General features: G+C 46.8%; 1 protein-coding gene across 2 annotated transcripts in view; it reads left to right on the forward strand.

The window, feature by feature from the left end:
- LOC139264628 (plexin domain-containing protein 2-like) overlaps nucleotides 1–14,711 on the forward strand; it is a 559,026-nt gene that overhangs the window by 341,326 nt on the left and 202,989 nt on the right. For both annotated transcript variants that reach the window (XM_070881383.1, XM_070881384.1), the window contains exons 5-7: nucleotides 1,119–1,241; nucleotides 2,797–2,915; nucleotides 4,151–4,250. In XM_070881383.1, coding sequence (XP_070737484.1) covers nucleotides 1,119–1,241; nucleotides 2,797–2,915; nucleotides 4,151–4,250 — 342 coding nt within the window. The remainder of the gene's footprint in view (nucleotides 1–1,118; nucleotides 1,242–2,796; nucleotides 2,916–4,150; nucleotides 4,251–14,711) is intronic.

Here is a 14,711-nt window from a genome sequence, read left to right on the forward strand (position 1 = left end):
TAAGACCTCCCTGCTCCTATACTCAAATCCTCTAGCTATGAAGGCCAACATGCCATTTGCCTTCTTCACCGCCAAACTTGCATGCCAAACTTCAATGACTGATGTACCATGACACCCAGGTCTCGTTGCACCTCCCCTTTTCCTAATCTGTCACCATTCAGATAATATTCTGTCTTCCTGTTTTTGCCACCAAAGTGGATAACCTCACATTTATCCATACTATACTGCATCTGCCATGCATTTACCCACTCACCTAACCTGTCCAAGTCACCCTACAGCCTTTTAGCATCCTCCTCACAGCTCACACCACCACCCAGCTTAGTGTCATCTGCAAACTTGGAGATGACACTATGGGGAGCGGGTGGGGAAGTGGAGCTGAGTCCATGATCAGATCAGCCATGATCTTATTGAATGGCGGAGCAGGCTCGAGGGGCCATATGCCCTACTCCTGTTCCTATTTCTTATGGTCTTATGTATACAGGAGGGCGGGTATTACTACAGCCCTATAGACCATGTGCTTGGTGACAGTTTTGAGGGCCTGGTCTTCAAACACTCTTCTCAGGTATCCGAAGGCTATACTGGTGCACTGGAGGCGGTGTTGAATCTCGTCGTCAATGTCTGCTCTTGTTGATAAGAGGCTCCCAAGATATGGGAAATGGTTCACGTTGTCCAGGGCCGCGCCGTGGATCTTGATGACTGGGGGGCAGTGCTGTGTTTAGATACAGCTTACTGTTATGGCATGGATGTATTCCTGGTTGCTGCTGAATGGTGTGGGCACAAACTTTTCTTAACTTTTTTATTCTCATAACTTTTCTTGAATTTTTTGGGTGGATAAAGAAAAGGTGAATAGAAGGATATGGGGTCATGGTGGGCATATCAGCGTCGGACTATTCACGTGGAGGATAAAGACCACAGACGAATTCGGCTGAACAACCTGTTTCCGTATTGTACTTTCTATACAATAGTTTGCTTTGTGATTTTCGTTTCTCTTTGGTGAAGAAATACAGTTGGTTCATCAATTATTCAATGAGAGTTGCATTATTTAAATTATTTTAAAATCAGGTTTCATGATTTTGAGGAATATTGGATCTAGTTTCATATAATCTTCTGTCTTGCAGGCTTTATCTACACGGGTGAAGTTGTACACCGTATGTTAACAGCCACCCAGTACATCGCACCACTGATGGCTAACTTTGACCCAAGTGTGTCTAGGAATTCGACGGTCAGATACTTTGACAATGGTAAGCACTAACTTTATGGAATAATTTTGCAGGACAGATTTGAGTGCAAAAAAAGCCAATTCATATTTTGCTTCCCTAAAATATGACTCGAAGTTCTTCTGTCTGTGCCAAATGGGAGTAAAGAGCAGGGTTCTTTGATTTCTGTAAATGTTCTAACTCAGATGCTGCAATCTACTCTTTTAGTCAGGGGGACTTCTTGGGGTTAAATTAGGTAAATAACAAACAGTCAATGGTAAACATCTATAATGATGGTTCTGAAGCTGGTAACAATGCACTGGGCTGAAATCTTCCAATCATTGCTAATGTTACTGTAAAGTGTTCTTACTGCATTTCATTCTAATTGTCTTAGCTGATTGTATAAGAAAGCCCAAGAATATCATCACTACAGGATTACCTTAGGGCACTATTGTTAGTGCAACTATCTTCATCAAATACATTCCCTCTATCATACAGTCAGGAATGGATTGTATGCTGATAATGTTACAGTGTTAATTCACAACTCTTCTGATAATGTAGCAGCCCAAACCAACCTACAGCAGGATCTGTACAAGATCCATGTTTGGCCTGAGAAATGGCAGGTAACATTTGTACTACATAAGTGCTAGCTGATAAGAAATGGCCAACCATCTCCCCTTCAGCTTCAATGGCACCACCATCAGCTTCAATGAAACCACCATCGCTAAATCCCTATTATCAACATCATGGTGTCACCATTGACCATAAACTTAACAAGACCAGCCAGATCAACTACAAAACCAGGGTATACTGCAACAATTCTACACCTATTGACCTCTCAAAGCCTCTCCATCATCCACTGCATGACTTAAGTTTGGAATATGATGCAATACACACCACTTAAGATTCAAGAAGCTCCACAAAGAGTACCAGAGTTGGTGAATGAAGCACAGACCATATCAACATTTAAGAATAGGTTAGATAGGTGGTGAGGAAAAAAGGAGCATAAAGGGATATGGGAACAGTGGACAAGTGGGATTAGGATTACTGCTCGTATGGAGGATAAACTGATTGGGTTGAATGGCCTATTTCTGTGCTGTAATTTTACGTAAGCAATATTTCAACTGCCTCCTCCTCAAAGAGTGGTATCCCGCCAGACATTTGGCAGTAATTTCCACAGAGGTTCCTCCCATCACCACCATAACGTTGGCAGCGTATCTGCAGAAACCCGGAGAAATGGTGTAAATGGACGTTTATGCCATTTCTCCAGGGTTTGTTTCAATCTTCCAGCAAAGTTATGGCAGAAGAACAGGAAACCCGGTAGAAATTCTACCCACTGCCTTCAGCTGCAGCCTCCAGTGAAAATTGTGAATTTTCCGCCTTTTCCTTCTATAAATCAAAAAAGTGACTTGTTTATATTCATCCAAAATGCTGGAAATGCCCCAAATAAATTGTCAAAAATCTTTTTTTTTCTGGGGAAGCATGATCCCCCCATCCCCCGCCATCGCCAGGCAACAGTATTGATCAACAGCTTAGCCTGAAGGTGCTATACGTCCATGTGGTCTCCTTTGTACTAATATACATTTATTTGTATGCACAGGTACCACTCTGGTTGTACAGTGGGACAATGTTCACCTGCAGGATAACTATGATTTAGGAAGCTTCACCTTCCAGGCCACCCTGCACAGTGACGGGCGGATTGTTTTTGGTTACAAAGAGGTGAGTTTTTCAGCTACTTTAGATGCTGCAATAACATAAAGATGTTTCTTAATTCATTGGAAATTACAAAGCAATAATGTTCCTGAGTCAGTGTTCTACTAATGGGAGGTACTTGATTAACCTCATGAAATTTCAAGGGGCTTCAAAGTCAGGTAAGAATGGAGCAGCAGCTCTTCCATTCACAACCAGTCATTTCGAGATGAATAGATTTGGCCAAATTAGGCTTGTAATTTCTTTGTCCTTTATTGACCCTATGGCTTGGATCGCATTTGTCTTCCAGAATGAGGGGTGGAGAGGCGAATTAAGTCTCAAAATCCAGACCCCACTCTGGTCATAATGCCATTAAATTTCAAAGCTGCTTTCTGACTTAGATTGTGAGCATCGTATTGCTGTGACATTGACTGTCTATAAAGGGCATTCCACACTTTGTCACATCTGGGACAGTAATGAGAAAGGGATGAGAAAGTCAGACTACTAAATTTCTTCTATATTTTCAAGGAAAATCCTGGCGGGGGAAATTAATAAGTAAAAAAAACAGGAGACTGCAACAAAGAATGTCTCATTACTCTAGTATGTTGTGAGATTTTAAACCATCCTGCAATCCAATTTGAGACCTTCTAATGGATTTCTACAAAGTAAGCTGGCATGTCTTCGCCTCTTGCTCCACCCAAAGTCTCAAGGACATTTATTTATTTATAAGTAGTTGTCAAAACTGATAAATGGAAAATTCTGATTACTTATATTTTGCATTGAAAATGGCTAATCCATTTTAGCTCTCACCATTTGTGACATCATTTTTATTAGCAGTATTTCAATCCATTTATTTTACAGAAAAAAGCAGCTATTTACAAAGAGGATGTTGTTCAAATTGAAGAATCAATCATTCACTGATAAGTGTGGGCTGCACACGGCTGATTCTGAAATGGGACCAGATTTATGGATATGTTACAGTTCAGAATTGTAATACTTTTTTTTTACATATGGCCAGAATATTAATACTGCAGTGTTGTCTGAAGATAACTGTAATTGAAATACTGAGATAGTTTTATGGCTTCAGGTGTTTTTCATTCTGCAAGCAGTTCGAAGATGATGCTCTGTCATTCCAATATAACCACCTGTCATCAGTAAACAGTGAACGGAAAAGTACAGAAAATAGCTGCTTTATGAAATGCCTGAATAATTACAGTCATCCATTTTGAAAGTATCCTACATGTATTGATTTTTCTGTCCTCCAGATTCCTGTTTCCGTGACACAGATAAACTCAGCCAATCACCCAGTCAAAGTGGGACTCTCCGATGCATTTGTGGTCGTCCACAAGATCCAGCAGATTCCTAGTACGTGAGATTACAGTCATTTGGTCAGCAGACCAGATGCTGCACAGGCCATAAGAAACATTAGTTGGTAGCTTTCAATCTATTTTCAAGGGAGAAGTTCGTCTCAAATTAAAATGTTAAGATATAACCAATAGCGTTCTATATTTGTAAGAAATTTTATTTTTGGAAGTTGACGTTCAGGTTTAGTTTCAGAAATGTTGGGCATTTAGACATTGTGTTGGTCGTTTGTACTCCATTTTTTAAGAATAACTATTTCCTACATTATTAAGATTCACTGAAAGCAGACACAGAACAGTATAGTTATTCAATTAGGTAAAATTAGCTAACTTAAAAGCAAAAAATAAAATCATAGAAACATACAGCACAGAAGGATGAGAGGGGAGTTGAGGAGAACCTTTTTCATCCAGAGGGTGGTGGGGGTCTGGAACTCACTGCCTAAAAGGGTGGTAGAGGCAGAAACCGTAAATGCATTTAAAAAGTACTTGTATATGCATTTGTACTGTAACCTACAGGGCTACAGACCAAGAGCTGGAAAGTGGTATTAGGCTGGATAGCTCATTTTTCAGTCGGCACAGATACGATGGGCTGAATGGCTTCCTTCTGTGCACTAAACTTCTATGATTCTAAGGAACCCATCGAACCTGTGCCAGTTGGTAATATTTATTTGGCAACCGTGAAAAAATGTTAGATTTGAGTCAGGCTAGTTATACAACCTTCAACTTACACGGATAGTGAACAAGTAATCAGAAGGCTGTGAACAGTTGAGGTCTTAGATATTCTCAGAAATGGAGACTTTTAGCATGTAATGACAATGACTATGAGATTATGACTTGTCTGAACTGTTAAATACTTTTGGCCTGAGCAGCTCCAGTGTCAGCTGTTCTTTAAATATGTATGCCCTCATGGTGGTTTCTTTTTAGAGATGTTAAATCAACCATGGCTCTAGTCAATTACTGTCAAAGTGAAATGAAAGTCTAGTCACCTCGGCTTATTTATAGGTTCATTGAAATGCTGAAAGAATCTCAATTGCCTTGCCTTTGACTGCTGGTAATATACCTTATAATTTCTATTGACATGTTATTAGTTTTTTGTTTAGTGAAATATTTCTGTGTGTTATCATGCCATTTTTTTCCTAGAATAATTCTGGCATGCTTTGAAGTATAAAATATAATCTGCCTATTTCAAGTGTGTTTCGTCAAGCAACATTGAATTCTTTTAACTATACATATGCGGGAATTGAGCATTTAGGTACAATTGGCTAATAAGATATCCTGATGTCTACCCGATTATATGTTAGAACAATTGTGAAACTGATTTAGTTGCATGCTTAAATAGTATGAGAAAAATATAGATTTTAGAAAAATATAGGCTCTTTAAATTCATTTGTTTTCTTAACACTGTATTGCTTATATACCTAATAGGTCCATTGCTGAGTTACTCCACATATTATCAGTGTTTGAATTGATTACTACTCTCACTAAAACCAAAAATGAGTTTTATTTCTAAAATACGTCCACATACCCACCTCCTTGTACATGCACCCTGACTCTCAATTAGCTGGCACTGATAAAATTATACACTAAATGGACACTTGTACAAAACCTGGTTCATCATCATAGTCAGTCCCTCGAAATCGAGGAAGACTTGCTACCACTCCCAAAGTGAGTTCTCTGGTGGTTGAACAGTCTAATACGAGAGCCACAGACTGTCAAAGGTAGGACAGATATTCATCAAGGGAAGGGGTGGGTGAGGCTGGTTTGCCATGCGCCCCTTCCGCTGCCTGCGCCTGACCTCTTCACGCTCTTTGCTCAAAGAACTCAATGCCCTCCTCGGGTGGTATTCGGCCAGGGTCTCCCAGGTGTCAGTGGTGATGTCGCACTTTACCAGGGAGGCTTTGAGGGTGTCCTTGTAACACTTCCGCTGCCCACCTTTGGCTCGTTAATCATGAAGGAGCTCCGCATAAAGCATTTTCTTAGGGAGTCTCTTTTTAAACAAATATTAAATTTTTATCAACTTTTAATTCTTAAAATAACTTTGGAAGTGACCTTCCTAATGCCTGCCTCCCAACCAAGCCTCAGGCCATCTACCATCTACCAATGGCGCTACTCGGCGCCGAGCTTGCGACCAACACTTCGCCGTAGGCAAGTAGGCTTATACAGCTGTGTCTGGTCTCCAGTTGTCTTGGACCCCCTTGCCACTGGACCATGACCTTGATCAGCTAAGCCCTTGTGGTTGCCGGTGTGCAGCGAACACCCCACGTTAAAAGAACTCACGCACAAGCATCTTCTACTTCGTCAGTATGAAGTTTAAGACTTGGAACATCAGGACCCTCATGGACAAAAACCTGGTTAATATGTAAGTGTCGGAATAATGCCCGGATTACAACTTCTTTTAAAGGGAAGGGCTGCTGCGAACTCTGCAGCCGCTTTAGATGTGCCCACTGGGCTACCAGGGAGAGTGTAGGCCGGGGCAGCGGTCCAGCACCCGAGAGGGGGTGCCAGTCTCCATGGTGCCGGCTCGGATGCATTAGTGGCCGCTATTGTCGGGCCGACTAAAGTGTCGGCCAAAACAGAAAAGATGGCAGCCGCCGCAGTGCGACCACCTCCCCTTTAAGGGCGGCCGGGGCGCCCCAGCCACCACAGCTCCTCGCCCCGCGAAGCTGTCGGTAGCATCACTTCACACTGACCTCGTATCCCACGGAGCAATTTCCCCTGCGGGATGCAAAGGGATTGGTGGGGAGCAATAAGGGGTCGGCGCGCATAGCGATGACATCATCGGCGTGCCGCTGCGCTGATCGCTGGACACGGTGCAAACCACTCTGTGCGCTGCGAGCCCTGAGGGCAATTCCGGGGGTGAGCGCTCCAGCTGCCCTTTAACAGCCTGTTAGCGCCTCCCGGAGGAGTTAACGGGCCATTCTCAGGGGGGCAATTTTGGCTCCTTAGTATATGAAAAAGCTTGCATTTATATAGCACCTTTCACAACCTGAGGACGTCCCAAAGTGCTTTCCATCCAGTCAGTCAGACACGAGGAAACAATAACCCCCAAAATGTTTTTTCAAACTCAAAAGATAAAGTTGCACAACTTGAATAGTCCTCCCAGGCTGAGAACCACGTGAGAGCCATAAGTTACGCTGCTAGCAGGTGATCTCACACCCATCTGCTCTTAGATTTTGTGGAGTAACTGGACTCCACAAGAAAACTATTGTAAATCCAGAAATTGTGCATTTGCAGCTATTTTGAATGGAGCCGGAGATATGTTAATGTACTTTGGAGAGTTTAGCAGAGGTCAGGAAATTACAGAGTAATGTGAAACCTGGCTTAACTCAATTGTGCCATACAATTGGACCTTTGCACTGGAAATGGCTTTACGATGTGAATACGTCAATGTTATGGTGTAAGTTTCCAGGAAATTCCCAGCCATTGTTTGTTTTCACAAGGCTATCTTTGCACCCATTCACAGTGACTGGACAACAATATGTATATTTTTAGAAAATCATGTTTCAGTTACTGTTTGAAGTGTGATTCAAGTGTCAATCCATCTATCCAGGTGGTATTTTGTTGTAGCTTCACCGAGATACCTCACTCTAAGGTATGAGGCACCAACCCAGTGAAGCTGTAACACAACTATCTACATACTACACACAATAAGTAGTCGGCAAAGCTCAGTAGCCCTACCATATCCAGTTGAGAATGGTGGTGAGCAATTGGACAAGCGGAGAAAGCTCCATTAATGTCCTCCTCCTCCTCAACTGTGGTAGAGCCCAGCATGTGAGTTGATGAGTCAAATCCTAGTATTCCGTGCCAAGTGCTGTCATGAGAGCACCATCACGATGAGGACTGCAGTGTTCAGTGCAACTCGGAATGTGTGGTAGAAAATGCAGTTTTGCCAATGTCACTTAAATTCCAAGAGCAAAGCTATTACATATTAGAAATGGTGAGTGGTCTCAATATTAAAGGTACTGCACTGTAAACACAATGTTAAAGTGATAAAAATGCAATGAAGGAGCACCTAACATTATGTGACAACTCAACCCTCATAGTGAAAAGGCATTCCCTTTCACAAAAAAAGTACATTACGGAGCCCTCAATATAGTGCAGCAGAGCACATTGGGAGAGTGGAGCATTTAAAAGCAGCATGATAACCCAGCGACGGCAGCAGCAGTGTAGCAGAATACAAGCCAAAGCAGAGGCGAGGGAAGATTCAAAGAGTGACATCATATCTAAATCAATACAGAGGGAGGAGCAGCAGAATCCGAGGGTTTTATGGCAAGTATATAGGATAAATATCGATATACTTGTATATATACTAAATTATACTATACTTGTGTGTTTAGTATTTTTAAGCATCTGATAAATTAATTGAAGAATCAGAGAACCCTGAGGTGAAGGAGTGTGAGTGTCAGGGAGAGGTAAAAACACCTAAAGTAATGTCAGCACAAGGGAAGGAGCTGATTGGTGAATAGCTGGTGAGTAGGGTTTTTTCCAGATCAGATCAGGGACAAGCCTTAAGTTTATTTCTAAGAAGTTTAGATACTAGACTAATAAATAGAGGCATTTACATTTTTTCCAGTATTTTAGTGCTTAATGGAAGTTAGTGTGTTAAAACCAAAAGAAAAAAACTTAAGTCGATGTACATAATCTATACTAAAGATATGGCAGAGCAGGTTGTGTGTCTGGACTGCAGTTTGTGGACAGAGAGACAGTCCCGAGTAAACATGTCTGCAGTAGATGTCTCCGCCTCGAATCTCTCCGGCTCAGAGTTATTGAGTTGGAGTGCAAGTTGGAGACACTCCAACACGTAAGGGAGGGGGAGCAGTATCTGGACAGTTTACTCCAGACATTGGTCACACCTCGTAGAGAGGTGTAGGTTCAGAATAGGGTTGATGTGACTGATAGTGTGCCGAGTAAGGGAAACCCAGGTGAGATAGAGAACGAGGATCCACATAAACTGATCCTGTTCAACAGGTGCAATGCACTTGCTACCTGTGAGGATAAGGATAAAGACTGTTGGAATGCGGACATGGCACCTTGGAGCAGCAGGCTGTCTAAAGTGGGGAGGAAGGAGGAAGGGAAGCATTATGTGGTAGTTGTAGGGGACTCAATGATTAAGGGGACAGATAGCATCCTTTGTAAGCAAGAGTACCACTTGGTATGTTGCCTTCCTGGTGCCAGGGTGAGAGACATCCCAAACTGGCTTTGGAGAGAGAGGGAGAGGATCCAGTTGTTGTGGTCCATGTTTCGCCCAACAACATAGGGAAGAGCAGACAAGAGGTCCTAGTTCGAGAGTACCAGGAACTCGGAGCTAAATTAAAGAACTGGTCCTCAAGGGTTATAATCTCTGTATTATAACCCTCTGGGCCTCATGCAAATTGGCGTTGCAGTAAGTAGGTTGGGGAGGTGAAGACGTGGCTGAAGGAGTGAGTTGGGAAAGAGGGGTACCATTGCAAGGGCCACTGGCACCAGTATTGGAACAGGAAGGGACTGTACCATTGGGACACTCCACCTGAACTGGGCTGGGACCAGGGTCCCAGCAGAAAGGATAAATAGGGTGGTCACAAGGGCTTTAAACTAGTAAATGAGGGAGGGCTCAGGTGGAAAATGTAGTACAAATAATAGCTCAAAAACAAATGGAAGGGAGTAGAGTAGCAGTCAAAAATTGTGCTTTAAGTACTTCAGTTAAACAATAACTTGGATTTATATAACACCTTTAATGTAGTAAAACGACCCAAGGCACTTCACCGGAGTATTATAGGACAAAAAAAATAGACACCGAGCCACATAAGAAGAAATTACGGTAGATGACCAAAAGCTTGGTCAAAGAGGTAGGTTTTAGAATCAAAGAATGGTTTCAGCACAGAAGGAAGCCATTTGGCCCGTCTAGACTGTGCTGGAAGTCCTAGACCAACGAGCGCCAACAGACCAATGGGTCTAGGGGAGGTTACAAAGATAGGGAGGGGCAAGGCTATTTCAGAACAAGGATGAACATTTTGAACTCGAGTTGTTACTTAACCGGGAGCCAATGTAAGATCAGTGAGCACAGGGATGATGGGTGAACGTGACTTGGTGCGAGTTAGGACACGGACAGCTGAGTTTTGGAAAACCTCGAATTTAGGTAGGGTAGAACGTGGGAGGCCAGCCAGGTGTGCGTTGGAATAGTCAAGTCTAGAGGTAACAAATGCATGGTGAGGGTTTCAGCAGCAGATGAGCTGAGGCAAGGGCGGAGATGGGCGATGTTACAGAATTGGAAATAGGTGGTCTTAGTAATGCTGTGGTTGGAAGCTCATTTCCAGGTCAAATATGACACCAAGGTTGTGAATATTGTGGTTAAGCCTCAAACGGATGTTAGAGAGAGGGCTGGAGTCAGTGGCTAGGGACGGAGTTTGTAGCGGGGACCAAAAACAATGGCTTCAGTCTTCCCAATATTTAATTGGAGAACATTTTTGCTCATCAAGAACTAGATGTCAGACAAGCTGTCTCATAAGAACATAAGAAATAGGAGCAGGAGTAGGCCCCATAGCCCCTTGAGCTTGCTTCACCATTTAATAAGATCATGGCCGATCTGATCATGGACTCGGCTCCACTTCCCTGCCCGCTCCCCATAACCCCTTATTCCCTTATCACTCAAAAATCTGTCTATCTCTGCCTTAAATATATTCAATGACGCAGCCTCCACAGCTCTCGGGGCCAGAGAATGCAATAGATTTACAACCCTGTGAGAGAAGAAATTCCTCCTCATCTCCATTTTAAATGGGCGGCCCCTTATTCTATGTCCCCTAGTTTTAGTTTCCCTATGTGGAAATATCCTCTCTGTATCCACCTTGTCGAGCCCCCTCATTATCTTAAATGTTTGGATAAGATCACCTCTCATTCTTCTGAACTTCAATGAGTATAGGCCCAACCTACTCAACCTATCCTCATAAGTCAACCCTCTCATCTCCAGAATCAACCTAGCGAACCTTCTCTGAATAGCCTCTAATGCAAGTATATCCTTTCTTAAATACGGAGACGAAAACTGTACGCAGTACTCTAGGTATGGCTTCACCAATACCCTGTACAATTGTAGCAGGACTTCTCTGCTTTTATACTCCATCCCCCTTGCAATAAAGGCCAACATTGCATTTGCCTTCCCGATTACTTGCTGCACCTGCATACTAACTTTTTGTGTTTCATGCACAAGGAGGTCCTTGACGGCGCCCCTTCGCTTTAGGAGAGGGGTGCGCCAGGGATGCCCCATGTCCGGCCAGTTATATGCTGTTTGCGTGGAGCCTTTCCTGCGCCTCTTGCGGACGAGGTTGACGGGACTGGCTCTGCAAGGGCCGGGCGTGGAGGTCGTCCTCTCGGCTTACGCCGATGACGTGCTCCTCGCGGTAGAGGATCCCGCTGACCTGCGGAGGATGCGTGAGTGCCAGGAGATTTACTCGGCCGCGTCCTCCGCCAGGATCAACTGGGAGAAATGTTCCGGACTCCTGGTGGGTCAGTGGCGGGTGGACTCCCTGCCGGAGGAGCTCAGGCCTTTTGCCTGGAGCACGACCCATCTCCTCTATCTGGGAGTCTACCTTAGCCCCGACGAGGGAGCCTGGCCGGCGAACTGGCAGGAGCTGGAGGCCAAGGTCGCCGCTCGCCTAGGGCGCTGGACAGGACTGCTCCGAGTGCTGTCCTACAGGGGTCGAGCGCTAGTCATAAACCAGCTGGTGGCCGCAATGCTGTGGTACCGGCTGGTCACTTTGACCCCTCCCCCTGCGTTTGTCGCCAAGATACAGAAGAAGCTGGTGGACTTCTTCTGGAACAACAGGAAGCACTGGGTCTCTGCCACGGTCTTGAGTCTCCCGCTTGAGGAGGGCGGTCAGTCGTTGGTGTGCATCAGCGCCCAGCTCGCGACTTTCCGTCTTCAGACCCTGCAGAGATACCTTTACGTCGAGCCCCCTCCTAGGTGGTGCGCTCTGGCGAGGTATTTCTTCCGCCAGCAGCTCGACCTCAATTATGACACGCAGCTCCTGTTTGTGAACTTGGGGGGTGCCAGGACCGCCCTCCGGGAGCTGCCTGTCTTTTACAGGGAACTCATCAGGGTCTGGAACAAAGTCTCCACCAAGCGCAGCTCTCCGCCGGCTGGAGTGGCGGCCGTCCTGCAGGAACCGCTGCTCGGGAATCCGTACCTCCACGGCCGAGGCTTTATGTGGCGGTCGGAAGAGAGGGCTGTGGCTGGTGAGGTGACCAGGGTCAGGGACCTGCTCGATGGCGGAGGAGCGGGCTGGATGGCGCCAGACACGCTGGCGCGGCGCCTAAATTCTGCCAACGTCCGCCACGCGGCCGATGCCATCGAGTCGCTAAAAACAGCTCTGGGCCCTGACTCCGTTAGGTGCATCGAGGAGGCTCAAGCACGTGGGGAGATCCCGTCCGAACTGACCCCCGTCCGGACGGAATTCCTCATCGGCGCCAAACCCCGGAACCTCCCTCGGGGGCCGGCGCCTCACAACTTGAGCCGCCTCCGGGAAATCCCCTCCGTGCCTTTCAGTTCCGCGCGGAGGGGTTTCCTGTACGGGCTGCTCCTGCACACCCTCAACTTTGCCATCCTCGCCAGCCGTCCGGACACGCCATGGCGTACCATCTTGCCGTCCGGAGGAGGCGGGGGTCCCCGATGGAGGGCACTCTACGCAGGGGTCCTCCCACTATTCATCGGGGACTTGGCCTGGAGGGTGGTGCACGGAGCAGTGCCGTGCAACAAATTTTTAAGCCGGTTCACGGACTCCCAGGCCGCCTGCAATTTCTGCGGTCTGGAGGAGTCCGTGTTCCATGTTTTTATTGAATGCACGAGGTTGCAGCCCCTGTTCCACTATTTGAAGGGGCTGCTCCTGAAATTCTGGCTGCACTTCAGTCCCACTCTCCTGATCTTTGGGCACCCTGTGCGGAGGGGAGCGGGTAGGTCCGAGGGCCTCCTCGTAGGACTGCTCCTGGGCACGGCCAAGGGTGCCATCAGCCGGTCCAGGCAGCGGGCGGTCGAGGGGGTCGTTCAACCTGACTGCCTGCCTCTCTTCCGCTCTTACATCCGGTCCAGGGTGTCCTTGGAGATGGAGCACGCGGTGTCCACCGGTACGCTCGCGGCCTTCCGCGAGAGGTGGGCACCGGAGGGACTGGAGTGCATCATCACGCCCGGCAACCAAATTTTAATTTGATTTTACGTTTTAAAGTTAATTTGTTTTAATTGCCGGTGCTTTTAGTGTCCCCTTCCCTTTTATAGGTGGCACTGGGGAAAAATTGTGATTTTAGTGCCCAAAAAAAAACCAAAAAGAAAAAAGAAAAAACACAAAAAAAACAAAAAAGGGGGGAAAAAAAGGGCCTTGTAAATGTCTGGAGTGTCACCCAGGTCGGGTGGCACCGTTTAATGTTTTTATGTTTTGCAGGTGAACTCCAAAAAGAGTTTCATGCACAAGGATCGGGGGGGATTTTAACTGCACCCTCGAGGCGAGGGACCGCTCCGGTGCCCCACAGTGCATGACGGCGATGGAGAAGTTGAGGGACCTGGTCGGGTCCTTCGACTTGGTGGACGTCTGGCGAAATCTCCACCCCGACTCCAGCGCCTTTACTTGGGTGAGGCCTGGAGTAGGATGGTCTAGAGTCGACCGCCTTTATGTGTCTCGGGCGTACATTTCCTGCGTCCCGGCGGCCTCCTTGCAGCCGGTGCCATGTTCGGACCACCACCTGGTGTGGGCGGAGCTCACTTCGCTCCGCGCGAGGACGGGGTCCGCGTACTGGCACTTTAACAACCGGCTGCTGGAGGACGTGCGGTTCCAGGACTCGTTCCGTCGATTCTGGTCCGACTGGAGAAGGAAGCAGGGGGGCTTCCCCTCCTTGAGGCTATGGTGGGACGTGGGCAAGGCTCACGTCCGCGTCTTCTGTCAAGAGTACGCGAGGGGGTTGACCAAGAGGCGGGCGGCCAGAGTCGGGCGCCTAGAAAAAGAGGTGCTCGACCTGGAAGCCCGTCTCGGTCAAGTCGTCCAGGACCCGGCCCTGCGGACGGTGTACGAAGCGAAGAAGGCCGCGCTGAAGGACCTGCAGCTCGTCGGGTCCCGAGGCGCGTTCGTGAGGTCGCGGATCCGGTTCCTGCGGGATCTGGACCGCGGCTCTCCCTTCTTCTACTCGCTGAAAAAAAGGCAGAGTGTCCGTAAGCAGCTCTTGACGCTGCTGGCCGACGACGGCTCTCTCGTCTCGGATCCGGAGGGCGTCAACAACAGGGCCCGTGAATATTACGGGGCTCTGTTCTCTCCGGATCCGTCCAGCGAGGAAGCGCGTAGAGTTTTGTGGGAGGACCTGCCGAAGGTCAGCCCGGAGGGCGCCGAAAATCTGGAAGCTCCGCTAAGCCTGGCGGAGCTGACCGGTGCCCTCGCCCGGCTCTCGAGGGGAAAATCCCCGGGGCTGGACGGGCTGACTGTGGAGTTCCACAGGGCGTTCTGGGACGTCCTGGGGA

This window comes from Pristiophorus japonicus, chromosome 5 (assembly GCF_044704955.1).
Source record: "Pristiophorus japonicus isolate sPriJap1 chromosome 5, sPriJap1.hap1, whole genome shotgun sequence".
NCBI classification, from domain to species: Eukaryota; Metazoa; Chordata; class Chondrichthyes; family Pristiophoridae; genus Pristiophorus; species Pristiophorus japonicus.